Source organism: Trichogramma pretiosum, unplaced genomic scaffold (assembly GCF_000599845.2).
Source record: "Trichogramma pretiosum strain Unisexual culture from Peru unplaced genomic scaffold, Tpre_2.0 scaffold2, whole genome shotgun sequence".
Lineage (NCBI taxonomy): Eukaryota > Metazoa > Arthropoda > Insecta > Hymenoptera > Trichogrammatidae > Trichogramma > Trichogramma pretiosum.
This window is the reverse complement of record NW_019641687.1, coordinates 2,809,731-2,835,974: the sequence shown is the minus strand read 5'-3', so window position 1 is coordinate 2,835,974 and position 26,244 is coordinate 2,809,731. Positions and strand designations below refer to the sequence as shown.

At 37.3% G+C, this 26,244-nt stretch overlaps 7 protein-coding genes across 10 annotated transcripts; 3 read left to right on the top strand and 4 right to left on the bottom strand.

Moving 5' to 3' along the window:
• The first annotated feature begins 512 nt into the window (after positions 1–512).
• LOC106658817 (cytochrome c oxidase copper chaperone) lies at positions 513–1,360 on the top strand. The gene is made up of 2 exons (XM_014380941.2): positions 513–761; positions 1,127–1,360. The coding sequence occupies exons 1-2, from the start codon at positions 646–648 to the stop codon at positions 1,209–1,211; spliced, it is 201 nt and encodes a 66-aa protein (XP_014236427.1). The 5' UTR covers positions 513–645; the 3' UTR covers positions 1,212–1,360.
• A 934-nt stretch (positions 1,361–2,294) lies between these two features.
• LOC106659010 (zinc finger with UFM1-specific peptidase domain protein-like) lies at positions 2,295–7,665 on the bottom strand. Of its 4 annotated transcripts, none has more exons than XM_014381273.2 (9): positions 6,505–7,665; positions 5,906–6,336; positions 4,767–5,026; positions 4,368–4,671; positions 3,876–4,297; positions 3,265–3,667; positions 3,070–3,197; positions 2,777–3,000; positions 2,295–2,697 (listed from the first exon to the last, which is right to left on the bottom strand). In XM_014381273.2, the coding sequence occupies exons 2-9, from the start codon at positions 6,187–6,189 to the stop codon at positions 2,653–2,655; spliced, it is 2,070 nt and encodes a 689-aa protein (XP_014236759.1). In that variant the 5' UTR covers positions 6,190–6,336; positions 6,505–7,665; the 3' UTR covers positions 2,295–2,652. The 4 variants fall into 4 exon arrangements, with proteins under 4 accessions (XP_014236759.1, XP_023317090.1, XP_014236760.1 ...); XM_023461322.1 differs by having other exon boundaries at positions 5,906–6,267; XM_014381274.2 differs by having other exon boundaries at positions 5,906–6,190.
• Positions 7,666–7,688: 23 nt separating this feature from the next.
• On the bottom strand, positions 7,689–10,858 carry LOC106659012 (esterase FE4-like). The gene is made up of 7 exons (XM_014381276.2): positions 10,259–10,858; positions 9,472–9,597; positions 9,229–9,391; positions 8,790–9,166; positions 8,362–8,727; positions 8,121–8,268; positions 7,689–8,044 (listed from the first exon to the last, which is right to left on the bottom strand). Exons 1-7 carry the CDS (start codon positions 10,472–10,474, stop codon positions 7,719–7,721), a joined length of 1,722 nt encoding a protein of 573 aa, XP_014236762.1. The 5' UTR covers positions 10,475–10,858; the 3' UTR covers positions 7,689–7,718.
• Positions 10,859–11,540: 682 nt separating this feature from the next.
• On the bottom strand, positions 11,541–14,288 carry LOC106659013 (esterase FE4-like). Its single transcript, XM_014381277.2, has 7 exons — positions 13,891–14,288; positions 13,552–13,680; positions 12,937–13,473; positions 12,694–12,865; positions 12,430–12,623; positions 12,215–12,362; positions 11,541–12,140 (listed from the first exon to the last, which is right to left on the bottom strand). Exons 1-7 carry the CDS (start codon positions 14,086–14,088, stop codon positions 11,836–11,838), a joined length of 1,683 nt encoding a protein of 560 aa, XP_014236763.1. The 5' UTR covers positions 14,089–14,288; the 3' UTR covers positions 11,541–11,835.
• A 180-nt stretch (positions 14,289–14,468) lies between these two features.
• Positions 14,469–16,831, top strand: LOC106658858 (spermatogenesis-defective protein 39 homolog). Its single transcript, XM_014380998.2, has 9 exons — positions 14,469–15,031; positions 15,102–15,258; positions 15,323–15,504; positions 15,573–15,709; positions 15,787–15,814; positions 15,884–16,037; positions 16,113–16,351; positions 16,425–16,598; positions 16,673–16,831. The coding sequence occupies exons 1-9, from the start codon at positions 14,957–14,959 to the stop codon at positions 16,796–16,798; spliced, it is 1,272 nt and encodes a 423-aa protein (XP_014236484.1). The 5' UTR covers positions 14,469–14,956; the 3' UTR covers positions 16,799–16,831.
• A 788-nt stretch (positions 16,832–17,619) lies between these two features.
• LOC106659129 (putative uncharacterized protein DDB_G0271606) lies at positions 17,620–26,236 on the bottom strand. The gene is made up of 16 exons (XM_014381494.2): positions 25,921–26,236; positions 25,587–25,694; positions 25,024–25,246; positions 24,712–24,964; positions 24,505–24,643; positions 24,274–24,437; positions 23,834–24,193; positions 23,609–23,753; positions 23,464–23,533; positions 23,143–23,395; positions 22,967–23,068; positions 22,849–22,886; positions 22,651–22,777; positions 22,293–22,580; positions 18,581–19,129; positions 17,620–18,514 (listed from the first exon to the last, which is right to left on the bottom strand). Exons 2-16 carry the CDS (start codon positions 25,679–25,681, stop codon positions 18,129–18,131), a joined length of 3,192 nt encoding a protein of 1,063 aa, XP_014236980.1. The 5' UTR covers positions 25,682–25,694; positions 25,921–26,236; the 3' UTR covers positions 17,620–18,128.
• Positions 19,440–22,250, top strand: LOC106659130 (uncharacterized protein DDB_G0290301). Its single transcript, XM_023461321.1, has 6 exons — positions 19,440–19,737; positions 19,847–20,145; positions 20,214–20,341; positions 20,418–20,586; positions 20,657–20,958; positions 21,031–22,250. The coding sequence occupies exons 1-6, from the start codon at positions 19,622–19,624 to the stop codon at positions 22,105–22,107; spliced, it is 2,091 nt and encodes a 696-aa protein (XP_023317089.1). The 5' UTR covers positions 19,440–19,621; the 3' UTR covers positions 22,108–22,250.
• Positions 26,237–26,244: the final 8 nt, after the last annotated feature.

Below are 26,244 nucleotides of genomic sequence, written 5' to 3'. Positions count from 1 at the left end.
AGGTATAGATAATCACGAAAAAAGAAAAAAAGTCAAGTTATTGATTCGCAGAGCAGTGAAAATATTTAGAAGAGATGAAAGAAGAAAGGTGATCCTGTTGAAATTTGTGGCCCAATGTTATATAAGATAATGCATTTGATAAAAGTTGCATACTTTTTTACACATTTATGGTTGAAGTATAATTGAATTCAAAATTTTAGTGTCTCAGTTCTTTTTGTAAATGTATCAGTTATTGGTGTTATTGAAATCAAGATGAAAGAAACATAAAAATATAATTACTTGTTAATCGTTAAAAAACATTATAAATGTATTATTAATAAAAAATGTTGTATAGATTAAAAAAGAGTTAAAAATTATTAAATCGTGAAGCTTTTACAAATATAAACAAAATCGACCTATTACAAAACTTCAAAACAAACTATTTTTAGAACGCTATGTATGTAGTACTACATGATGCCTTGTATTTTCTGTTACATCTAGCAGAAGCAAAACCGATTAGAGTCCCATCGGGCATACCTCGTGCTAGTGATTTCGCGCGCTTGCGCCTTTTGAATTTATACACATTGTGCTAGGTGAACGATAACATTTGCAAACTTTGCATCAGCAATAATTTCTCGCTCGAATTAAGTGAATTGATCGTCAAAAATGGGCAACAGTGCAACCAAAGTTGAAGCTCAAGTTGAAGCACAACCTGTTACAGAAAAAAAACCATTGAAACCCTGCTGTGCGTGCCCCGAAACTAAGAAAATTAGGGATGAATGGTAAGTTTTGCTGCACTTGAAGGTTATAATTTCTGTAATTCATTCATTAAAGCTTTGAGTTATGACAGATTTCATGTCATTTATTTCTCAATTTACATAATAAACGAAAAAATTACCATCTTTATATTTTTATCTTTTGTAAAATGCATTAATAATTGATTAAACATCGATGATGTAGAAAACGTAATTATTGCACAATATATCATGTAGATTATGTAAAGTTTTTATAATCATAAAATTGAAAAAATAAGATCGTAAATAATCATATTTTTTTTTAACATAATTTTTTCTATATATATTTATAATTATGTATAGTTTAACAAAATTGCCAAGTTTTAACATTTCATGATTTTCTTTGATTTCAGCATCATCAACAAAGGTGAAGCTGAATGTGGTCATCTAATAGAAGCACACAAAGCCTGCATGCGTCATTTAGGATTCAAAATCTAAAAAATCTCACCATTATTTTAAAGTGTTGTGTTTGAATGTATTTGGGAAGAGAATAGTTGAGTGTGAAAAATGCAGTACTTCAATAGTTTTAAGTTTGTTATCTTGATCTAGTTGGTTTTGTAAATAAATGTGATGATTACCATTTGAAACTTCAATTATTATTTATTTATACAATTGAAAGAAAAAACAGTTACTTTTATTGGACAAGGATCTGAAAAAGTATTTAATACTTTATATATTATTTCTATAAAGCATTTTCATCTTATAGATCAATAAAATGTTGCAACGCTTGCAATATTTATTCATTGACATTGGTGTAACACCTTCCAAATATTAAATAACAACCGCTCTTAACACAGAACTAAGTGCGTAATAAAATTTTGAATATTTCTAATACAACTTTGTACTCATTATGCTGTCTACTTTAAATATCATAGATTCTAATTATTTTATAACTTTTTAGATTGAAAGAAATATTAGTTATATGTATAAAACATTTATTACAAGAAGTATCATCTTATTTTATTTTTACATGCATCTAAAATATTTTTTTATATTTTGTCTGGTACATATTTGAAATCAGGATAGATGTAGACTAAAAATATTTTTAACTTCAAAAAAGTTTTTGCTATTATATCAGAATAGTTTTAGAAAATTACCAAAGCTATATTAAATTATGTATAAAATTAAATTATATTTAATTAAAAACTACACAAGGCATCAACTACTGAATTCACAAATGTTATACATTAAGTTTACTATTCACTACTCTTTTTTATCGCTGATTTATTTTATAACTGCAAACATACAATTTATTTTTTATACTTTTTGAAATGGCTTAAAACAAACAATTCATGGAAACTAAAAAAATATAAAATTGAAAATATACTAGAGCCAGGGTGAAAATCAAAATTTTTAAATAAGAATATTCATACTCTACTAAATGTTTTTTTATAAAGTTTTGTGAATAATAAGTATCATTTGTCTCTAGAAATATGACGATAATTTTTACTCTGGCATTCGCATTTTTCTAAGAAATCTTAATTGAAAACGTGAATATTTTTTAATAAATTAACAAATAAGTTCATATTGTATTTACAAATTTTTTATTTTTTAGTCCCTTTGAAATTTAAAATTATCACGACAAGCTTCAACAATGAATTCGACGTTTATTCTTGCGACACTGAGATTCATAATTCAATGATCGACAAGTTCAACTTTCATAATGAATTTTTTTAAATAACAATAATTATTTTGGTCATTGCATTAAAGATGCTCAGTTTTGATTCAATAATGCATAAGATACAATATCTGCTATTAGAGAACATGTTTTCTTTACAAATTATTAGTTTTTGCCTATATAAGTTAATAACTAAAGTAGAGGTTTAATTAAATAGTCTAAATATGTTGCACAGAACTCTAATTCAGCTTTGATTGAGTCTCACCTATCGTGAGGAATTCTTTGAGAGCGAAGTACTTTACTTTGCTACAAAAAAATAATAAATTCAAAAATGAATGTATGAAATCAAAAAGTTGAATGTAGAAAGTTGATTTTTAATAATTACCTGGTACTCCATTTCTGTATCCATTGTACCAACTACAGCAACTATTTGGTATTGTTTAGCTTTCATTGCGGCAATGGAGGTTCTCACAAGCCTCATAGCTGAATTAGCTGTACCAGTGTTATTAAATGGTGCCATTTGAGATTTACTATGACTTGGATCAAGGACAAGAGCAAATATTGTACCATTACGAAGTTGTTCTACTCCTATGACAGTTCTGCTGTGGCCTGTAATTAAAAAAATCATGTTGATCTCTTTTACTCAAAAAGCTTATTAAAAAGGTTGTAATATTTTACCCTGATGCTGAAGATACAAAGGTGGCTTAAAATCTTCTTCTTTTTGGAAATAATTTAATAGCCATTTAAACATTTCTGGATGGCTTCCATTGGGACTAGTTGGTCGATGAAAGTCCATAAGCTGGCACCTACATTTTCAATGGTTAATATTTCTAAAAACTAAAAATCATGTTTATTTTTTATAAAATTACTTACTTAATTCTTAAACTTGATAATAGGGTCACAACTTCAGTAGCACCAATCCATTTTCTAGTATTAACTAATTTGCCTCCTAACTGTTCAGCACCTTGTATGTCAAATCCTTGAGCCCAAGCCCACTCAATCATCTTCTGGATTTTGGAGATGGATGGAATAGAACTTCTTGGTGGATTTTCAGAGGAACTACTACCGTCAGCTTGAGAACTCCATGCTCTATATAATAATTCATTATATCCTGTGTGTTGCAATAGTGATGAAAACATCATTTGCAGATTTCTGTAGCCACACCCCCAACCCTTATCACCATAAGATACTGCATAATGATCTACTGCTGTGCACATATAGGTATTCATAACATTGCCACACGAAGAACTTAGCAATTTGATTTTAGGAACTAGCGCTGAAAAATTGTATGTTCAATGTTATTATAAAATCAACAATAACTACTACAACTAAAATTATATTTATATTCGGCTTTTAAGTAATTAAATTAATTGGTTAAAACAAACAACTTATTTACTACAAAAAATTTAGCTAAAAACTAAAAAAAATTATATCATTAAGTTCAACCCTAACTAAAACAAGAGGTATTAGGTTGAATCATATACCTCTTGTGCAAGAGCTTCCATCATCAATTCCACAAGTTTCAGCAACTCTTAATTCTATCTGTTTTTCATAATAGTCAGCCACACTCATTTCACCGGCATATACGGCTCTTTGCATGTAAGTGACACTTTGTTCGCGAAAATTACCCTGATTATCCATACCATATTGAGCCTGTAGCATTGCAAATTCACGTTGTTCTCTTAGACGACGAACTTCCTTTTCACGTCTTTCCATATCACGAGCAAGCTGTCTATCTGCTGAGGCATCAGGTGTAATTAAAGGAGAAGGAGAAGGTTTTTTTGAAAAATGTTCTTCAATATGAGACTGGAGCTCAATACTATTTTTAAAAGCTGTAGATAAACAAACAGGACAAGAAGGGGTTTCCACTGCACTTTTTGCTGCCTCTGATGAACCTTTTGCTGGACTGTTCAAGAAAATATTTAACATTACTATTTATTTATTCAATAAGGTACTACAAATTGCATATACTTTACCTTAAAATATCTTTGTGTTCAAAATTGACGTGTAATTCCAAATCCGAAGAATTAGAAAATGATGTTACACAAAATGGACAGTTGAAGGTACTATTGTGAGTTTCAGGTGAACCAGGTGTAATAGATGGTGAAATCAAATCAAAATGCTGACGATTAACATGCTCTTGCAATTTTTCAGGACTATCAGAACTATAAGGACACATAGGACATTCTTGTGCAGGAAGTTTAGGAGTTGCAGGTGAACGCAATTGGAGATTTAAGCTGGATCTTAAAGGAGAACCATGACCTGCTGTATTAACTGGCTCTAGATTCGAATAAACCATATTTATTACTGTTATATAGATTTATATGATCTCATTTAAGTAAGCTTGAAATTTTTTAAAAAGAAAAAAAACTAACCATTATTAATCATAGCTGAGTTATTGTTGTTGTTGTTAAGCAACGAACCAGTAATCTTAGATTTATTTTCTCCTTTTTTTATTAAAGTATTAGACGACGTCTTTGATACTGAAGCTGCATATGTAATTGGAGAGTTTTTGGATGTTACTGATGTGCTTTTATCGCGGGGCCCATTTTTTGTGATCAAACCATCAGTCAACTCTCCGTCACCAACGAGAAGTAGACCATCGTCATCAATAAAGGCAAGAGATTCGGGTGTGCTAATGAAAAAAATCATTATAATTAACATTAAATGATTTATAAACTTAATAATTAGCATTACCATTAGCAGCGTTTAGGTCGCCTTTAAAAAATGGCAAAACTTATTGTTATTATAAAGAACTAAAAAAATACGGATCACAGGTTTGACAATCGACATTGACATTCAACACTCTGTGTCAGAAAGTAAACACTAAAAGGCGCGCGCAACAAGACGTCATTTGATCAAGTTCCAACCGTTCGAATCTGTACACTTTTGTCCTATTACTTAGAATTTATATTTCTTCGTGCGCAATGGAACGAGAAATTTTTTTAAAAAACTAAAAATGAAAATACTTTCTGTTTTTCACACGAGTTTGACTATTTTGGGACAAATCTGTGAGAAAAAAATCGAATTTTTCAAAATAATATGAGTGCAAAAAAAATTTGGTCCATCAATTCCGTCTCTTTTTTGCTTCTAGGGATAATTGCCACTTGTCATGATTAGCAAACTTAAGAAAAAAATTGGTATAAATTGACGATATGAAAAACCAACGAAGGATACTCCAGATGACAGTATCCAAGGGCCTTTTAGCACTGGGCTAATTTCATTCCAGTCACTTAAACATTTCAGTTAATTTATAAATTGTTAAAGAGATACAGTTTGGTTAATCTTACTATCGATCGAGCGTACTATATGTACCAGAATTAGAAGAATACTATTAAGTATAATAAATGTATCATTTTTAAAGAAATTTCTTCGTGAATTAAGAAAAAAATATAAGAATAATTTTCAAATTTTTTATGATAAAGTATAAAAACAGTAATATTTTAATTGAAGGTCACAAGCAGATGAGCTGATGCTAGATGATGATTTGTAAGCTTTCGGGTAGTATAATTACCTTGGCGTTAGATAATCCAAATGGGCGCTGTTTACGTGGAGCAGCATTTCCGCCGGCGATATTTCGCCGAGATCGCAGAAGGGACAATTGGCTGCGCCTTTGAGATGATGGAGCGCCATGTGCGATCGCATTTCCGCATCGTCGAAGCCGTCCCTGCCGCATATCTCGCAGCTGTAGCTCATCTCGATTGGTATTTTGTTGGCAGCAGCAGCAGCATCGCCAGCACTGCAGGCTTCTTCGGCATCGGCATCGTCCTCGACGTTAGACGCTGCCTTTCTGTACATGCTGAGAAACGAGCATGACAATGCAGCACAGAGATCGATTTAAAGTTTCGTTGCAGGTAATTATCGACTGTTCATAGACTGAGTAATTGTCATTTTTGAGTGATTAAAGAAATCGGCTCTAGTTGATGACTATTTTTTAGTTTTCTCCTATACGTGTTTAAAATTTTTTAGTTTTCTCCTATACGTGTACTCTCTACCCCGATGTCTTTGAAAGGAAATGAAGGATGGATTCTCATCGAGGCTAATCACTTACGAGGCACGTGCAAATTAAGCATGCAAGGAACGTCGTTATTATCAAGGCAAGTCCGTGTGTACCTGGCTGCGCTGCACGTCGAAGCTACGAGCTGTCAAGTAGCTATAACCTTGAAAAATGTCCAGTCGTCGTCGACTCGAGTTTATATGGCAGTGCAAGTGGAGTTCGCGCGCACTCGGAGGCTACGCTCGGCCCGCGAAACTGGGCCAACGCGATCGAGCAGTCTCCGACATTGCACTGGTGGTGCGAGGCTTGGCTTGGCGACGGCGATCCGCTGCACCGCGCGAGCGACCCATTTTCCGCGCTCGTCCGCCTTATACCCGATTAATCCATGTCGCGATCAGCTTTGCCGTCGATCGTCGCGGCTCGAGTCGGACCCGCGGATTGGTTCTTTCCGACGAAAGTCACACTCGTATGGAAGGGAAAAAACGACGCCTCGATGCAGTATGACAAAAAGTGTGCACTGGACTTTGGGCTAGCTAACAGCGTGGCGCGACGGCACTGGCATCGTGAGGCGACTACCACTCAGCTGCTGAACTGCAGAGTGCAGGGGAGGAGGGCTGCTGCTGCTGCTGCTGCTGCACGAGGGAGGCGTGCGCGCGCGCGCCCGTTATATATACTGCCTTATCACTGCACTGCGCGCCTACGAGGGAAAAAAGGATCGGATTGTGAATTGCAGTAGCGCCACACGCTTTTTGACCTTAGAGAGAGGAACGTGTCTATCTGCCGCTGGCCTTCCATATATATACGTTTCTTCGTAGCCGTTGTGTATAGCGCGCAAAAAGCCTGCGTTGCCAGTGACGTTGTGTACACACTGCCCTACCACCACCAGCTGCAACTGCAGGGGTGCTTGACTCCCTCGCGGATGCTCGTCGCTCGAGTTGGACGCCGCGCAACTGCCACGCGCGCATGCGGCAAGCCTCCGACTACAGCGATATCGGATTTACACAATTTTATTTTATGACTCTAATTGGCATCTCGGGTGGAAATAAGCTGAGACTGACTTTTTCTACAAGTGCCATTTCGTTTTATATCTATAATTGTAATAATAGTAATAGTATATAATAATATGTATGTAATTAAATATGTATTTACAACAGTGATCGTGTCAAAGCTCAACGTGCGCATCAATCGCAAACGAACACAGATACTTGTATCGTTTTTTATACAAAAAGAAAGAAAATCATTAGCGTAAATCTCATATTCGATATAATACTAGATCTTGGGGGGGGGGGGGGGNGGGGGGGGGGGGTGATGGAAGGGGAGGGGGCAGAGATCAGCGTCTCCTGGTCGGCGGCACCGGCCCCATGGGGAACAGCTTGTCCCAGATGTCCATCCTCTCGGCGTTCAATCGCGTCTGCATGCTCAGCTCCTCGCCGATCTCCAGATATCTCTGCTCGTCGAGGCGGTAGGGCTCCCAGGTGACGTTGGCGAACAGCTCTAGGCCGCTGCCTTCCAGCGGTATGGGCTCGCCCGTCTTGGCGAAATTCGCCCAGATGGCCGTCATGCGCTCGACCGTCCGCATCTCCGGCGAGTCTTTCTCGAACTCGGGGAAGAGGCTCACTCGGAACAGGTACAGAAGATCGTCGTGGTGCGTCACACCTGTTGATCGGGCGTGTCACTCGTTATTTTCCATTTCTCAAATTGCAATTTATTACGCGCTACGAAAATCTCTCACCATAGGGCTTCTTCGTGTCGTTCCAGTACACGTGACTGTAGGGCCCTTGGAAAGTAAACTCGTAGTAATAAACTGGTTGATCGGAATGTTCGGCCAGTAGGTTGACCAATCGATGCACCGAGAAGCCTATCACGCCGTCGGCGTAGAGCTTTAAAGTGTTCACAAATCAAAATGCAAATCAAAGTTTAAATTTTTATCAAAAAATTAAAATTTAAAATTGAACTATACAAAGATTACTTACATTGGCGAGTCCTTGACTATTGTCTATGCTGACGTTGTTGCCATCGAGGTACTGCTCCTTGAGCTGATAACTGATCTCGCTCGATAGGTTGGTGCCTCGCTCGTAGAGGAAATTAATCGGCGCCAGTCGCTCCCAATCTTCGTTGAGATCTCGAAACATCGAGTCGTTTCCAGCTTTGGCCTCCTCGATCATTTGCACGATCTTGGCACCGAACTCGTCTTTCGTGATGCCCGCGATGAAGGGCACCTTCTTGAACTTGCCTTGCCTGATCAGATCGATCGGTTGGGCCGGCATGAAGCGCTCGACCCCCCGCACCTCTGGCTCGACTACCGGCATCCATTGGATAACCGGGTTGTTGTGCCATTCCTGTTTCGGAAGATAATCCTCTTGAGAAAAGAAAATATGAAAAACAACGACGGCAAACTCACGAAAAATTGTCCGACGCTGTTGGCAAAGTCCTCGGCTGTCTTGGTGTTCAAGCAAACCAACATATTGCCGACGGTGTCGGTCGGGCAGCCCAAGATCTCGGCTTGCTTTTTCGCCAAATGCGTCTGATTGGTCGGCAATAGTTCTTGGAAAATAGCCGATCCACTGGCGGCGATGGCCCGATGGAAGAGGCCGCGCGACATGGGCGAGACCATGTGAAGGGAGACGCTCCAGGCACCGGCGCTGTAGCCCGTGATGGTCACACTGCCGGGATCGCCTCCGAAGCTGGCGATGTTGAGGCGAAGCCATCGCAGGGCCTCGACTTGGTCCTTCAAGCCGAGATTGCCGGGCAGCAGCGAGTCGCCGGTGCTCATGAAACCTGTCGAGAGACGGGAGGGCTTATAGCTTATACGCGTTGCGAAGAGAAATATTTATGCATACCCAAAGAGGAAAGTCGGTAGTTGACGGTGACGAGGACGATGTCGTGATCGAGAAGGTATTGGGGTCCTTCGATGAAGCTCTGAGCCGACGATTCGTAAAAACCGCCTGGATGAAAGTAGACGATGACGGGCATTTTCGGTGCCTCGTTGTCACCGCTCGGCAGCTGAACTCGACAACAGTTAATCAATAAATCGATTTCAATTTCAATATTATGCTCGTAGTAAGAGCTGGTGCTGGGTCTACCTTGGTCGTGTAGATGTTCAAGCGAAGACAGTCCTCGGACTGATTGGCGGCGAAACTCTGGGGACAGGCCGGTCCCTCCTCGGACGCGTCGAACACGCTCTCCCATGATTTCACCGGTATCGGCGGCTGAAACGCAACGACGAGAAAAAAAAAAGTTTTACCTTGAATCGATCGACGCGCACCTTTATCCTACGTGATCATTATGTTCGGTACACACGAGCGATCATTACGAGAGCTGCGCACCGCACTCGACGACGTTTCGTCCAACGTCGATGAAAAAACAATTACTTAATGCGTCGCGTGCGCTCGCGCGTATACATGCAGAGCTCTACGTGTCTATATGCGCGCTTTTGAGGTAGATGACGACGACGACGAGCCTACATACATACAGAGAGCAAAGCAGCGCTCACAAAAGCACGTCGCCGTCAATTGGATTAACAATACGGATGCCGATTACATGCACACTGCCTCGTTACGCGAGGTTTCGTCGAATTACTTTGTATCTCGAGCGCGCCTTTTTACCGCTCGCTACTGAGCAGAGTCGTTTGCAGGAAAAAAAAGAATAATAATAATAAAAAAAAGTATCGTAAAATGGACGATTAGGAAAAATATTACAGGCGCGTAATATTCGCGGGAAGAAGCGACTCGCGAGCGCGCACAAAGATCGTTATCCGATAACAACCGACAAAAGCTCGTTACGCCTCTGCTCGGATCGTTAATGTGTGTATATAGGCACTCCTCGTTTCTCAACCAAGCGCAGTTCCGATTCGATTTAAATGGGGATTACCTGAAATCTCTGCTGGCCGATGGGCGCCTCGGCGTACCTCAGACCGCGAAAGGCCAGGATCCTTTTACCCAGCCTCGTCTCCAGAGTCGAGCCCTTGAGTTTGCCGAGCGAGGGCAGCTCGAGGGTGGCCTCCTGGGTTGCCTCCTCGGCCATCACCGCCGCCGCGCTCAGGAGCACCAGCGGCAACAGCAGCGACGACACTCGAAATTTCTCCATCGTGTTTGGCGCTCGTTGGTTGGTCGGTAATCGCGATCAACTCGTCATCGTATGCCCGCAAGTACACGCGTTTTTCCTCTATTGTATTTATATCCCGTGTATGTGTGTGTGTGTGTGTGTGTGTGCTGTACGTTTATATATGGGTATAAGTACGCTAATTTGTTGCAACGTCGACGACGTTCTTAGCGACTTGTCTGGCTCGGCACTGAGTCAAACCGGTCGATGCTGCGGTGTGTATATTGTATGTAATCGGCAGCAGCGCACAGGCATACAGTACTGCGCGTGTGTATGTATATATAGGAGCGCGCAGGAAGACGCGCGCGTGGGAACGGCCAATTAGACGATATACGTTGCACTGCGTCGCGCTACTTTTGCTAGACTGACTTGTTGCGCAATGGCCGAGGCATTATTATAGCTCTCGGCTCTGCTCGGCTCTCGGCTAAGCGTAATCGTAAGATACATTTCATGTACGTATATATGTACTTATATATGTGCTGCGTGTGATGTATGCAGTATAGGTACGCGTAGCGCAGAGCCCGTATAGCTGTGTTTTTTGTTTTCGATCGGCAGCGCACCTGACAAAAACGATGATTAAGCCACGCACGCGTGCGAGAATCGTTTCGCCGCTCGCGCCAATATCTCCGACGCATTATCGTGGCTGTGTAAAAATTATATGCACATGCTATAGACGTGAATCATTTTGGCTATAGAGAGAGAAGGAGAACAATTGGATTGTGCGCGGCACGTGACGCTTTACGTTTTGTTTTTTTTTTTTTTTTTTTTTTAACGAGAAATCCTTGCGCGTCTTTATATACGTACACATCTCGTGATAAACACGCGTGCATATGCGCATCTCGGCGCGCACGCAGAGGCCAGTGACAATGACCACCTGCAGCACATTGCACAGTCGTCGACGAGCTGTGCGTTTGACTTGCTCTCGCGCCAACCGATCGCTCAACGATTTTTCTTCTTCTTCTCCTTTTTTTCCTTTTCCGTTTTGCGCGATGACTTTGAGAGCGAGATAATGACTCGTTATAGAGTCAACGGGTGTGTGTCTGTGTGCGTGCGCTCGTCATCACCTTGCTCGTTCGTTAAACTTTCGCATCTTATCTGTACGAGGAAAGCTCTGTTGACACGACAAAAAAGGCAAGGCGCATTCGCAGAAGTGGATCTTTTTTATTTTTGTTTTCTTTCGTACTTCTTCTCTTTTTTTTGCAAAAAAATTTTATTACTACTGTAAACATTTTCTCAAGCGTACAAACAAAAGTTATCGCAACTCGCAGCGATTATTATGCAAGCGCTAATTTTCGCGCCCATAAAACAAAAGCACTCATCCTCGTCGTCGTCGTCGTCGTCGCCGTTTATCGAACAGGCAGCAGTGGAAACAATCGATCCCAGAGTGCGTAACGTTCCGCAAACATTTTCCTCTTCATGGTCAATTTTTCATCGATTTCGAGGTATGGCTCCTCGCGCGGAGTCATGACGGACCAGTTGGTGCCTCGGAACAGCGGATTGTAGCGCGGAATTGGATTTCCACATTTTGCAAAGTTTGTCCACATGGCCGTTAATTTGTCTACCATGCGGGATTCTGGATCCTCGGGCTTGAAGAGCGGAAATGCAAACGAAATGTAGAACAAGTAGATCAAATCGTCGTGATGAACAACACCTGTACGGACACACAGACACACGTAAAATTTGAGCTATGAATCATTATCGAGAGTATCGGTTGATTGATATTACCCGTTGGCTTCTTAGTGTCGCTCCAAACTTTGAAGCTGTAACGACCTTGATAAGTGAACTGATAATTATAAACGGGAGCGCGAGAGTATTCCGACATGAGTTTGGCAAATCGATAGGTCGGAAAGCCTATGATGGCGTCCGCGTAAATCTGAAATTAAACATACGTTATCTATATGATAATCCATGCAAGTGGCTTATTGTAAGAAGGTTCTCACCTCTCCGAGCCTCTTGCCATTTTTCAAGGTAATGGGCTCGTCGTTGAAGTAAAATTTCCTTATCTCGCGGCTGATGCGTCTCGAGCGCTCGGTGTCGCGCTCGTACTGGAAAGCTATGGGTGCCGCGTGCTCCCAGTTCTCGGTGAAGTTCTTGTAGATCGACTCGTCGCCCTTGACCGCGTCCTCGAGGGCCTCTGTTGAGAAACGATAAGTGAAAAGGTTTGCACGATCGAGAGCTTTTGCGGTTGATTCGGTGATATTTACTGTGAGCATTGGAGGAAAACTCGTCCTTGGTGACGCCGGTGATCAAGGGGACGTGAGCGAATTGTCCCTTCCTTATCAGGTCCACAGGTTGACCGATGACGAATCGTTCGAGTCCGGGCACGTTGGGCTCGACTACCGGCGTCCAAATGAGCGTCGGATCGCCGTACCACTCCTGCAATAAATATCGCCGTAAATATCGTTTCCGTAAAACTATCGACATTATCGCGATCGATTTCGGCTCACATAAAATCTAGGCAGAGTATCGCTGATGTTCTGATGCGGGACCGTCCTCAAGCAGTCGAGGGCCCGATCGATGTCGTCGCTCGGGCAGTTCACGTACTTGGCCTGTCTGAGCAAGAGATCGGGCTGTTTTTCCGGCATGAGCTCCGGGGTGGTCGGCGAGCCGCTCATGGCTATGGCGCGATGGAAGAGGCCGCGCGACATGGGCGACATCATGTGCAGCACGACGCTCCAGGAGCCGGCGCTGTAGCCCGTGATGGTCACGCTGTTGGGATCACCTCCGAAGCTGGCGATGTTGCGCTGGATCCATCGCAGAGCCACCACTTGATCCTTGAGGCCGAGATTGCCCGGAGCTCGAGAGTCACCAGTGCTCAGGAAGCCAAAGGTACCGAGTCGGTAATTCACCGTGACCAAGACAACGTCCTGGTCCAGGTAGTACTGAGGTCCCCACACGTAGCTCTGAGCCGAGAAGCCGTAGAAGCCACCCGGATGGAAAAACACGATGACGGGCCGTTTGACAGCTCTTGGACGCGTTGGAAGCTGGAATTCGTCAAATTGTTATTTTTTAATATTGTTATTGGTCGTGTGAAAAAAAAGCACAATGCGAAGCTTACAGACCTTGGTCGTATAGACATTGAGCCTGAGACAATCTTCGCTGGCGAGCTCGGGCACTTCTATCAAAGGACAAGAAGGACCTTCCTCCGAGGCATCGAAGGTTCCGCTCCAAGGATCAACTGGCACCGGTGGCTATACGAATAAATCATAAATCAAATTAAGTCGATGATGAAATTGTCGCCTCGTTTCGACTTGGCGGAAAAAGTGCTTGTATATACCGAGAATCGCACGTGTCGAGAAAGCGATTCAAACAAACAAGTGGCACTCAAACGAGGATAAAACGCTCGATTAGACAGACAGCTGCAAATTTTATGTGTACATAATTTTACTAATAATACATACCTTGAAACGTCGCTCTCCGGCGGTCGACTTGCCGTACCTCACGCCGCGAAACGCATAGATCGTCCTGTTCAAGCGCGTACTCATGAGCGAGCCCTTGATCCTACCGAGGCTCGTCTCCACTTCCGGCTTCGAATCGGCGATTACACCACTCGCCGCCGTTATCAGGCACAAACACAACGAGAGGCGCATCGTCGTCATCGTGATCGCGGGCTATTGAGAGACGATCATCGACTACTTTTTCCTGCCACCCGAGAGCGCGTATTTATAGCCGCTTTTTTACTTTTTGATTTATTATATTTCAAACGCATAATAATCGAAACGAGTGCACAGAGAGATACGAGTGTAAGTACGCGCGTGGATTTTCCCCTCGACGCTCGTTTCTGCTACAGTAGAAGGAAACTTCGGCCCGTTTAATTTAATTCCGATGCGACTTGCGCGCGATGTACTTTACGCGATGCTGACACACATTCGACGAGGATTATTATAATTTTTCCGCTCAACTTGATCGTTTAAAAGTAATTTGGTTTTTCACGCAGAACAATATTTTTTCGCGAGTCGAGAGGAAAGTTTTATTAGGTTGATACCTTTATTTAAAAATTGAAATCTATTTTTAACATATACTTGGAAAAAAGGCTTTCGTTTAACGCATTATTTACATTAAAATCATTTCTCTGCGTCATTTAATTTGGTTTGATTAATTTTTTTCATTTAATTGCGGAATATCTGAAATGAGCATAAAAGTTTCAAATTTAGAATATTTTTATACTTTTATTTTAGTATATGTCATCGAGTTAACTTCAATTTTGAACGTTGACATTTTTCAAACAACCTAGCTGCACATTGGATTATCCATGTGGCTTTTCATTATAACTGCTTAGACTGCGGTCTGCGGACTGCGACCCATGAAAATTGAATGACTAAATAGCAGACGATATTTATTGAAACATCTGTCAAGCAGACAACTACTCCATTCATAAAATCACAAACAATATGTTTATAGGCTTTCGATAAAGATCGCTGCTCGCAATTTTATTACAGAATATTCAGCTGAATTGGAAATTCAATTATGGCTTCATCAAACGAAGAAGATGATTTTTGGTACAGCACCGAAAAACGTTCATTTAGTTTTGAGACAACAGAGGTTATTATTTAAAAATTTGACGAATATTGTTACAATTATTTTGCTAAAATAAAAATCCTACATTATTTAGTCAGATAATCTATTTGGAGTATCAAAAAGTGGTACAGCGCAACTCAGAGCTGGAATTTCCAATATTCAAGTTACGGATAATGTTACAACCTATTATGAACCACAGCAATCTGTCAAACCTTTACTATCAATTATTTCTGACAAAGCGTTAGCTAAAAGTAAATTATTATTTAATTACAAAAAGCAACTAGCTTTGAAAACTGACTATAATTTTTAATACAGTTTTAGAAGCTGATAAAATACAATTTAAACCAGATGAATCATATACAATTCAACCAGAAACTACTCTGAGAAAGATATTAATAGGTGAATCATATTCTTTAGAATCATATAAATCATATGCTAGTAAAATAGCTTTACTCGATACTGCTATAAAAACTGGTAATGGAGATGCAATTCTAGGGGTTTGTATTTACTGTAAACATAAATTAGAAAAATATTCATTCTATACAATTATTTTATTCCTATTTAGATAACACTTTTCATCAAAAATACATTAAAAAAAAGCTTAGTACAAAAATTGTTAACTGAAAGACCAGAAGCATTAAATGCCTACATACAGTATTTATCAACAAGAATGTGTACAAATGAAATTTGCGATCTCTTGACGTAAGAAAAAAAAAGTAATGAAAAATTAATTGAAAAAATTATCATTTTCATGATTTTATTTGTAACTTTATTTTTAGAGCTCAAGGGAAGACATCAGATGCAGCAGTAAGTTTAAATTTGGATATTTTTAATTTAAAAAATAGTGATTTCTAGTAAAAATTCAAATATTTGCAGATAAAATGTCTAAATATTATCATTAAAAATACTAGTAAAGAAGCTAATATAGATACACTCTTGTCCAAAATTTTGAAAAATTATAGTATGCTCTTTTCAAATTTATTAGACTGCAGAGAAACTAACTTTGTTCGATCATATGTGAAGTTACTAGGTGAATATTTCGATTTGTATCTTCAAAATAATTATCTTTTTCAATGAACTGATTAGTAAACTTTTATTATTATAGAGTGGCAAAAAAATTCCCAAAATAAATTTAGTGAACCATTAAAAAGCAATGCTTCAACCTTGGAATGTTTAAGAATAACTTGTAAGGATTGTTGGGGTGCTCCAGAAACTAACAGTCTATCTCCTCTATCATTGGTGGCAACTCAAGAAATATTATCTCGTCAATATCAAAAAGTTGCCATAATAACAAGAGCATCTTTACAAGCTTGGGATGACATTGATGGCTTACTTCATAAAAAGGTATATTTTAATTTTCAAAATAAAAGTTTTTAAAATGATATTTTATGATTTTTCATGATTTTTATTATGTAAGGGGTGGCTTGGAGGCAAAAAACTACAGTCAAGCTTACCTATTGAAGAAGTATTAAAATTATTGCAAGAACAACAAGCACCATCTGGTATAATAGAAAAATTTTTAAATTATGTAGAAAGCAATAAAAGACTTCAGGTTGCAAAGAGTCTTAACTGTTATAAAGGAGTTATAAATGTGAGTTGATGATTACTTGAAAGAAAAAAAATACTTCAAAACATCACTTTTTTAAAAATTATAAATTTGAACAGATACTTGGTACCCAAGGTGATAGAACAGCATTAGTGGAGTACAAAGCTAGTCTCAAACCTAATTCAGAAGAATACTTTTTTGCAGAAAGTATTCTTTGTAGTACATCGATCAAATGGCGGAATTAATTTTTTTTTTTAGCTATTTCATGACATAAGAAATAAAAACTTAAGATCTTTATACTTTTGTATTTTAATATTTTTTCATAACAGAAGGTCACATTTTATAAATATCAAGTTTTACACAAGGATATTGGATAAAGTATATTATTAAGTAACGAAATTAATTTTTTTTTTCGAAAATATTTATTACAAATTATATCAAATTTTCAAAAATAATAATAATAATAATATAAATTTAATTTTAGTTTTTAGAAAATATCTACTATTACAAAGTACATGACCTATGGCTTGTAAGAAATATCAGTTATATAACTATAAGAAAAATATAAAGACTGTCTCAAAGATTCAAACAATTTCATAATGAAAAAAAAAAACAATAAATCGAATAACCTATTCAACTTTACAATATAAATATTCAAGAAATATTTCATGAAAAGTAACAATGAATCGCAATAGCTCAAATGTTATTTGGTATTGTCAGCAAATTCTTCGAGTAAATGTACTCAAGTTTGTATCCACTAACTTATTAAACATTTGAACTAAATGATTCTTTTCATCTGTCTCAACAATCAAACGTTTCTGACTTCCATAGCAGTTCATTAGATAATAGTTGTAAATATTCTACTTTAGTCATAGTCAGTGACGCTCATAGTACTTCACATCCCTACAATATGCTAAACCAATTTAGCATTATAATAATTTTTTATGGAAAATTTTGAAATATTCGTGGTACTGAAATTTATTCATAAAAAGCTGTCAAATACTTTTAAAAAGTGTAAATAATTCATAATTTTTAAAAATATGAACATGAGAGAATCACAATGTAGTAAGAGTTAAAATGTAGTAATTTATTCATGATCGTGAATGAACTAAATTAACATCTAGTAACTCCAAGTTTAGTTTACCAGAAGTGACTTTACTGAATTTTACAATTTAAAACAACTATTGTACTATATATTATTTTCCAAAATAATATACTTTGTCAGAATAACCAGTACCTTATAAAGGAAAACCTGTAATGTATATATAGATATATATACGATATATTGGCTCGAATATGTCGAATAATTTTCCATGTAGGAAGATGAGCATCATTTAATACTTCTTGAAAAAACAATCGTGCTTTTTATTCAACCATTATCTCATAGTATAATTTTTTTACAAATCAGAACCATACATGTATCTATCATGTCACCATGAAAATGTAACTATTCTAAATATCGATTAAAAACAGCATTAGATAAAATATGTGGTGCATGACTGATCACCTATGATTTGAACTGGTAAAAAAATTACACATCCAGAATCCTTGCTGCATTATACATTTTTAATGTAATTAATGCAAGGGCGCTGGAGGTATGCCTTGGGGTGGAGGAGGAGGCGGAGCATAAGGAAAGAAATAAGGTTGAAATTGCGGAGGGGGCACCGGTGGTGGTTGTGCATAGCAAGGCTGTTGTTGCTGTTGTTGCTGTTGAGATTGCGGTTGCTCATTCACCTGAGATTGGGGCTGTTGAGGTGGTTGAGGTGGCGGTATTGGTCCAGAATAAATCGGACTTGGATGGTACACGTATTGAGGGTACAAAGGGTATTGAGCCGGTGCAGCAAAACCATCCATTGGAGCTGGATATAAAGGCGTCATGGTTGCTGGGCTACCATCGGCCGACATTTCAGTGGCTATGTATGGAACTTGAATAAAACCTGGCCCAGGAGGATAAAATGAAGCTGCGAAAATAATAGTCAAGATTTTAATAAATTCAATAAAAGAAAAAAATTCGAATTAAAACGTACTTGTATAAGCAGCTTCGTGCTCTGGCGCATAAGCTCCGTACGGCACGAAAGGCACCTGTTGATTGTAAGCTATATGATATCCATAAGCTTGTGGCTGTTGCATGGGTGGTGGTGTTTGAGGCTGCATCATTTGTTGTTGTTGACTTGGAGTTTGATGTTGAAGCTGAGGCTGCTGCTGTTGCTGTTGTTGTTGTTGTTGTTGTTGTTGTTGTTGTTGTTGCTGCTGCTGTTGTTGCGTGGGTGGAGGTGGTGGTGGTGGCTGTTGTTGTTGTTGATGGTTAGACAATTGCTGTTGATGCATATCGTTCATCTCGATCGCATGGTGCGTCATTGAAGCATGCATTTCCATAGGTTGTTGAGGAGTTTGAGAAGACTGCTGTTGTACTTGTGATTGTTGATGCTGTTGCTGTTGTTGCTGCTGTTGTTTTCGATTGTGGCGATAGTCGTAATCTTGCTGTTGATACCGTTGGTAATGCTGTTGTTGTTGATGAGGAGCGTGATGTTCATTGGAGTTGTTATTTCGGTTGTTATTGTTATTGTTGTTACGATCTGTAAAATAGGTTACCATGACTTGAAACAATTTTTATTTGTTCGAGAAATATTCAACTACTGATTGATAATTTCACGCAGCTTTGACGCATCTAGCATTTTTGAAGAAATCGGTATATTAATTGGTTGAAAAAAATCGATTTCGATTGTTAGAATTTCGTTCATTTTTGAAAATTTTTCGAACAGAGCATCAAAAATACGCGTGTAATAAATTTAAGCAATCCACAGATTGGCGCCAATCGTAGTTGGTGGGGATAAAAATCGCAAAACCCGTTGCTAATAAATGATCAGAATTCCAGACATGTCAATTCAAAACAAATATACTACTCACAGAGTTAATTTCGGCTTGGACATGCTCGTAATTAGCTCATACCAAAATAATTTTTGAATTGAGTAGTTAATTTCCAGGAACAATAGATGGTACATAAAAAAAATTGGTTGTAAGTCATAGATACGATTTTACTTCTGTATTTTTTAAATAAGTTACAAAAAATGGAAAACACGTTTTTGGAAACGCCTTTGATGGCCTTGTCATACAAAACAAGATATTTACTTTCCACAATGCTGAACACAGAAAAATGTGTACCAGCGACAACTGGATTTATGAGGTAAGTTAATGTGTTCATAATTTATTCATGTACTTTTTGATTATCCTTACGCCTAACCTTATGTGGATTTATCATTTGTATCATAATAAAATCATTCAAAAACTTGCAGAGATTGGAGAGGAATAGCTGATGTTTGTTCAGTTGATAAAAATGCATACCAAAATCTACATTTAAATGTAGATCATATTGGTCTGATATTTGAGATTATTCAAAAGGACAACACAGATTTTACAGTTAAAGATTTTGTAAATGCTCTAGTACAAATACAAAGATTTGATGTTATTGACGATTGTAAACTTATGTTTGAACAAGATTGTAAACAATACCTAGATAGAGTAGAAAAGGCTACTAAATCAAAACCAATTAAAGCAGATGAGTCTACAAAGGGCAAAAAGATTTTAACTTATGGTAGCAATGAAAATATATAAAAACATGAATCATTTTGACATATTATTCATTATACAATTTTATTTTAGATGATCAAGTACAAATACAATTAGGTAAAGATGAAAAGCAATATGATGCTTTTATTTTATATGCAGATGAAGATGCTCAATTTGCTAAAGAATTGATGGATAATTTGGAGGGTCATTACGACTTACAGGTATGGGAACAAAGTATTGGAATTTAAAAAAAAAATTTTGCACTTGATTGCTTCTATGATATTTTTTTTTTAACAGATTTGTGATAGAGAAAGAGATTTAGTACCTGGTACTACATTTGAGCATGATGCTATACTGACTCTCATATCAGAAAGATGTCGCAAACTTTTAACTATTTTCTCACCAGCTTTCTTTGAAAGCGAAGTAAATAAATTTTTTCTCAACTTTGGAGCAGCTCAAGGAATAAGTACGATAAAAGCGATTTTTTAGGCATTGTATTACAAATTTTTTTACATATTACATATACTTTATTTCAGGTGTAGGATCAGGAATGATTATTCCATTGGTGTACAAACAATGCAATCTACCACCTAATGTTATGTATTATACAAAAGTATACTACCAAAACAATGACAGAGAACTATTTTACTCAAGGCTAGTAAGATCTATAAAACCACCTATTCTGACTTCAAAAGAAAGACAAAACAGAGGTGCAATAAAAAATTCAGGAAATTTAGAGAAATATAAAAAACCAATAAATGGTAAAAAGGACGAAAAAATGCAGGCAGGAGCTACTAAAAAACCAATCCAACCTTCACTAGAGTCTAATAAAACCAAGGTAAACTTAAAACCACCTGTACAATTTATAAAATACATAATGCACATTACTAAAAATTTAAACCAACTAAAGTCTGAAAAATCTAAATTATCATGGAATATGAGTGGTTGGAAGAAGAAAGTGGAACAAGAGTCTAATGAAGATGTAAAACTTCCATCACTAGATGATTTAGATTCTCTAAATAATGTAGAACTGAATGAAAATAAAAAGAGTCAATCCAAAGAACAAAATCCTCAGCAGTCAGAGCAGGAAGAAAAACAAAATCAAAATGGTTTGAATAATGGAAAACATGAAGCAAATGATGGACTTGCATCCCGAGAACAAAATCCCCAGCAATCAGAGCAGGAAGAAAAACAAAATCAAAATGGTTTGAATAATGGAAAACATGAAGCAAATGATGGACTTGCATCCCAAGAACAAAATCCCCAGCAATCAGAGCATGAAGAAAAACAAAATCAAAATGGTTTGAATAATGGAAAACATGAAGCAAATGATGCACTTGCAAGTCCATGTAAAAATAAACCACCAGTGAGTCCAAGTAGAGTTAGCAGCTCAGAAAACAGTGAAGCTGGTGCGATTCCAAAGAACACCCCGACAAGTTTAGAAAAGAAAAACACACCAACAAGCTCAGAAAAAAGAAAAACACCAACGAGCTTAGAGAAAAAGAAATCAATCACTCCAAGAGATCTTACTTCTTTATTTTCAAAAACATTTGGTTCTTGGAAGAAGAGAAAAGAAACGAAACAGGTACCAGTTGAAGATATGGAGTTTCCAACACTTGAAGGATTAGATTCTTTAAATGATTTGGATTCATCTAAAAATACTCAAGGTCAAGCTGAACAACAAAATTCCGAGCAACTGCAACTGGAAGAACAAAATGTTGAAATAAGAGAAAATGAACCCATAATTGTAGGAGCAATCAGGAAGTCAACATCTTCATCGGAACAGAAATTACCAGAATGTCCGCAAGAAATGGTAGAGCCAGCTAGCCCAGAACCAAATGAAGCATCTTCAAGTCGAAAAAAAGAGAAAAAACAAAAAAGAACGAAGAGAGATTCCTCACCATCTAATTTAGAAGAAAAATCAAAAGGTACAAAAGTGCAAAGGTACCTCAGGAGAGTTATGCAGAAAGATAAGACTTCAGAATAATAATGCAATTTTTTACTTGAAATTATTATATGATAAGTTTGACTGTATAAAAGTTGTAAAAAAAGTTAAAATGTGTAAATAGATCATCTAATTCATAAGAGCAAAAGTGATAGAATAATTAAAAAAAAGTATCATTTGATCTATTTTTAAAGAGTATTATGATTTATTACTATTAAATTACTCACTTTCATTATTCCGCTTAAACCTGGGTGCAATCGGATTCGTTTTTCCTTTATTAGGTATCTGTTGCTCTAGATGGTTGGAATTCTTGTAATCAGAACGGTTTCGATTTATGTCCACATTTGGTGAATTTCGATAATCATTATTATTATTTCGGTGGTTCTGTCTTTGCCGATTATTGTTTTCCTGGCTTCGGGGTGGGGTCGAGCGTTGATTTTGCCGATTTTGATTATTATTCGGTTGTTGCATTGGGCTAACTTGCGATATGTGAGATTCATTAGTAGCAACAGGGACTTCAAAATAAACGATATAATTAACCATAAATGGAATACAAAACAAATCACATTATTTTCAAATTATTACCACTTATAATGTTGGGATTATAATTTGGGTCCATCAAGGGTGCTTGAGCCAAATAATATTGATTTTCGGCAAATTGTATAGGCGGACCATTAACACCATTCGACCAGGGAGTTTGAGACCAATAATACTGTTAAAAATAAAATAATTAAATATCTGACAAATTGAAAAAATTTTGAGGCGATATTTTTTATTGTATACCTTAGGATTTATATTATAATAATGTTGCGCCGTTGTTGCTGATTCGGAGTAAATAAAATTAAATAAATAAAATACGGTCAACAATTCTTGCAATAGACTTTTAGCAACTATTACTTACCTGCATAAGGAATTTCATTTGCTTCTGGATCAATAGTTTTAACTATGTTATAATTATAATGAACTTCTCCATCAATTGGAAAATGAGTAGGATATGGAGCATCTAAATGAGAAAAGTTAAAATCAAATTTTTACACGTTTTTAGAAATGAACAGATTTCACAAGGTAAAACATTACTTGGGTATACAGGATAAAATATTTCAGATTTCCCATTTCTTTGAATGTTTTGCTTATTTGTTTGATTTCCATCAACGTTATTCTTATTTGTTGTAACATTTTGGGTTTGTTTTTTGGACATATTTTCACGTACTGCATCATTATTTGTAACAAATTTTGCACCTTTTTTATCCTCTTCAACAGTTGGTTTTTCAGCAGGTTGATAAAGTGTGATATGAGTAGTTTCCAATTCTGTTTTTAAATTTTCAACTGCCTGAAATACATGTACTTCAATTAATCATTTCTCATTATAATAATGAACGTTTTTAATGAAAAAAATACTTTGGTTCCAATATCTTGACATGAAGCCAAATTACTATCTGCGACAGTATTGCTCTCGCTATTTTCAGTCCTAAAATATACTTTATTTTAACAACATTTTATTTCACTTATTTTAAAAATTAATCAAATTTCAAACAATCATTACATATTATTAACGTCAACTTTTGAGGTGACATTTTTAGTTGTATTTTTAGTATTGTTATTTGGAATTTTTTCATTGTTATTGTCTAAAGGAACTTGTTCTTTGACTTTACGATTGGATGAATTCCATGGCTTTTTCCATTTTTGATCTATAAATTAATCAAATGCCACATGAAGAGTATCAATCCAGTTAGGGATGCTGAATTAGTTGCATTTATGTTTTACTTACTCTGAACCATCATATTCTTTTTATTTGGACTTAGGGCCCAATTGTTTGATTTAACTTTTTTTGGAGGAATTTGCTTCAAGGCTTCACGTGGCACTGTCACTCTCTGTCCTAATTCTTCAATAAATACTACCACAGGTCCATTATTTTTACTCATTTCTTGTATGTGACCGGTATAATATATTGATGGCTCCATATTTTTACATTTTGTTACAGCTTTATTGCTATCCCAAGGTTCCCTAGACGTCATGAAATTATTGTTCGCCTTATCAGAATCTTTCAATTCAATGAGATGTACATAGCATTTGCTTCCAGGTTGAAGTTCATTAGAATTAAATTTGGCAAAACCAGAATTCTTACTCTCTTGATAAGAATAAAATATAGTGGATCAATTCAAAAATCTATCAAAGATATAACATATTATTTGAGTCCAGAAAATTTACCTTTTTTTAATTCATGCCAAATATCATAATCAATATTTCGATAAATTGAAGGATCCAAAGCTTTTGCAACTCTATAAGGAAATGGTGTAATACCCCTATTAATTCTTTGAGTTTCTTCAAGATCTTCTCCATCAAGTTTGTCAATTAACTCTAAAGTCAATTGGCTGCAAGAATAAAGAATATATAAATATACTTGAAAATGTATCATGAATATAACATTGATCATCGTACTTTCTAATTTCCATATTCCCTTTCAAGAAAAACTTGTCGTGTCGTAGATGATTGTTTCTATCATGTAGCATCTTATTAACAGTACTATCAACAGTGTTCATTTTAAATACATTTTTGTACAGCATTTGATAAACTATGGCTGTAAAGATATTATTTAATTAAAAAAATATTTAATTATCATATTTAAAACTTCATATTATGACCAACATTGACAAAATCCAGCATTGGCAGTATGTTCTTGGGTAAATACGCTTTCATATTGCTTTGGAGGTATGAAACACAAACAAATCCCTTCCGCATATCCATTATCGATACTTAAATCTTTGGTCAATGTTTGTGCATGGAAAATGACAACATTTTTCTTGTACAACCAAGACATGGCTAGAATTTCATTCATTCCCCCATTTTGACCCACGCAAGCCATTTGGTCCAAGTAATCATCAATAGATGTTTTAATTTTCTACAAATAAATAAGTTACATTCTTAAAATCTTTATTCAAGATCTTGATTAATCATTACCTCTTCAAATTTTTCTTTATTTTTCCTCATATATTCAACACATTCTCTCCTTACTCTCACATGATCCCTTTGATTATTGTAAATTTGTTCACTGACAGCCCTAAACAAGCAAGTTGGGTCTTTGGGAGTATTTTTTCGATAAAAGCCTTCATTGTGTAACCACTCATCGACTGGCTCGATGACTCTTTTCGGGGGTCTTCTAGTTGGTTGCTCCATAAATCGACTGAAAACAGAAAAATAAGAAGTGTTTACTTCTGGCAATGGCGTATCATCGAGTCGAATTTTTGTCCACACGGCAAAATTCGAACACCGGTTGGGTGCAACGACCGGCATATATGAAAGACATATCTTTTTTTCATTAAAACGAGATGAGTGCACGATATTTCGAATCACATTTACACTGTATTACTGCAAGGATCAATCATAAGACAAACGGATAAGCATATTATTAACAGCGTATAAAACATCGATCGAATAAAATAGAAAATTCAATGGAATTTTCGAAATTGAACACTTATCGAATAACATTACCAGAAAAATGCGTATACAACAAGAATACTTACAACGGATTTCGAATCATCTTGCGCACAAACGCCTTGAGCGAATGGTAGAATTGAAAAAGTATTTTGGCTGCACTCAACAACGCGAGCCACCGCATATAACAAGGAAAACTGCGAAAAAACAAATGAACAAATCACAGGGAATTCAATTGACGGAAGCGACGTCGCGCGATTAGCGTGCAGTGTATAAGCCCGCCGAGGCACTGTCTATCTCTGATTCGCTAACGCACACACGCACACAGACGCGCTCGGGCGGGCGGAACTGCTATACGGTGTTTAGGATACCGAATCGTGCTGCGGCAACAAGTCGCTGTGCTTTGCGTCTGGATTTACTTACACAGAGTCAGCACGAGTCCCAGACACACGCTGACTTCTATTGCCGGCCTGGGCCAACGGGGAATGGCCTCTACCAAGTTCCGAGAAAAAAATCACGCACTTTGTTGTATTTCGGAGCCGTTGCACTCGCTCGTCTGCGGAGCGCAAGGGAGAAAATCGTCGCCCAAACGATGCAAGAATCGCGACTCGAAATTCGCGCTTATTTTTTATCGCGTAGGACACAGAGATGCAGAGAAATATGGACGATTTAGTCGAGAGAAAAATTTCGATAGGACGAAAGAAAATATACTCGCGAACACACGATAATCCGTGCCTGCGCCTATGT

Bases quoted from the DNA above. Each gene is read 5' to 3' on its own strand.
- LOC106658817 (XM_014380941.2), top strand. From the start codon at position 646: ATGGGCAACAGTGCAACCAAAGTTGAAGCTCAAGTTGAAGCACAACCT. The intron at 762-1,126 runs GTAAGTTTTGCT...CTTTGATTTCAG, and splicing joins AAGAAAATTAGGGATGAATG to CATCATCAACAAAGGTGAAG.
- LOC106659010 (XM_014381273.2), bottom strand. From the start codon at position 6,189: ATGTACAGAAAGGCAGCGTCTAACGTCGAGGACGATGCCGATGCCGAA. The intron at 3,668-3,875 runs GTATATGATTCA...ACAATTTTTCAG, and splicing joins TGGAAGCTCTTGCACAAGAG to CGCTAGTTCCTAAAATCAAA. The intron at 3,198-3,264 runs GTAAGTAATTTT...TTGAAAATGTAG, and splicing joins TTATCAAGTTTAAGAATTAA to GTGCCAGCTTATGGACTTTC.
- LOC106659012 (XM_014381276.2), bottom strand. From the start codon at position 10,474: ATGGAGAAATTTCGAGTGTCGTCGCTGCTGTTGCCGCTGGTGCTCCTG. The intron at 9,598-10,258 runs GTAATCCCCATT...GTTGCGTTTCAG, and splicing joins TCGGCCAGCAGAGATTTCAG to CCGCCGATACCGGTGAAATC. The intron at 8,728-8,789 runs GTGAGTTTGCCG...CTTCCGAAACAG, and splicing joins ACAGCGTCGGACAATTTTTC to GAATGGCACAACAACCCGGT.
- LOC106659013 (XM_014381277.2), bottom strand. From the start codon at position 14,088: ATGACGACGATGCGCCTCTCGTTGTGTTTGTGCCTGATAACGGCGGCG. The intron at 13,681-13,890 runs GTATGTATTATT...TTATTCGTATAG, and splicing joins CCGGAGAGCGACGTTTCAAG to CCACCGGTGCCAGTTGATCC. The intron at 12,866-12,936 runs GTGAGCCGAAAT...TATTTATTGCAG, and splicing joins ATACTCTGCCTAGATTTTAT to GAGTGGTACGGCGATCCGAC.
- LOC106658858 (XM_014380998.2), top strand. From the start codon at position 14,957: ATGGCTTCATCAAACGAAGAAGATGATTTTTGGTACAGCACCGAAAAA. The intron at 15,505-15,572 runs GTTTGTATTTAC...ATTCCTATTTAG, and splicing joins ATGGAGATGCAATTCTAGGG to ATAACACTTTTCATCAAAAA. The intron at 16,038-16,112 runs GTGAATATTTCG...TTATTATTATAG, and splicing joins ATCATATGTGAAGTTACTAG to AGTGGCAAAAAAATTCCCAA.
- LOC106659130 (XM_023461321.1), top strand. From the start codon at position 19,622: ATGGAAAACACGTTTTTGGAAACGCCTTTGATGGCCTTGTCATACAAA. The intron at 19,738-19,846 runs GTAAGTTAATGT...AAAAACTTGCAG, and splicing joins GCGACAACTGGATTTATGAG to AGATTGGAGAGGAATAGCTG. The intron at 20,146-20,213 runs GTAGCAATGAAA...ATTTTATTTTAG, and splicing joins CAAAAAGATTTTAACTTATG to ATGATCAAGTACAAATACAA.
- LOC106659129 (XM_014381494.2), bottom strand. From the start codon at position 25,681: ATGCGGTGGCTCGCGTTGTTGAGTGCAGCCAAAATACTTTTTCAATTC. The intron at 23,754-23,833 runs GTAAGTAAAACA...ATTAATTTATAG, and splicing joins AAAGAATATGATGGTTCAGA to ATCAAAAATGGAAAAAGCCA. The intron at 18,515-18,580 runs GTACGTTTTAAT...TTATTTTCGCAG, and splicing joins GCACGAAGCTGCTTATACAA to CTTCATTTTATCCTCCTGGG.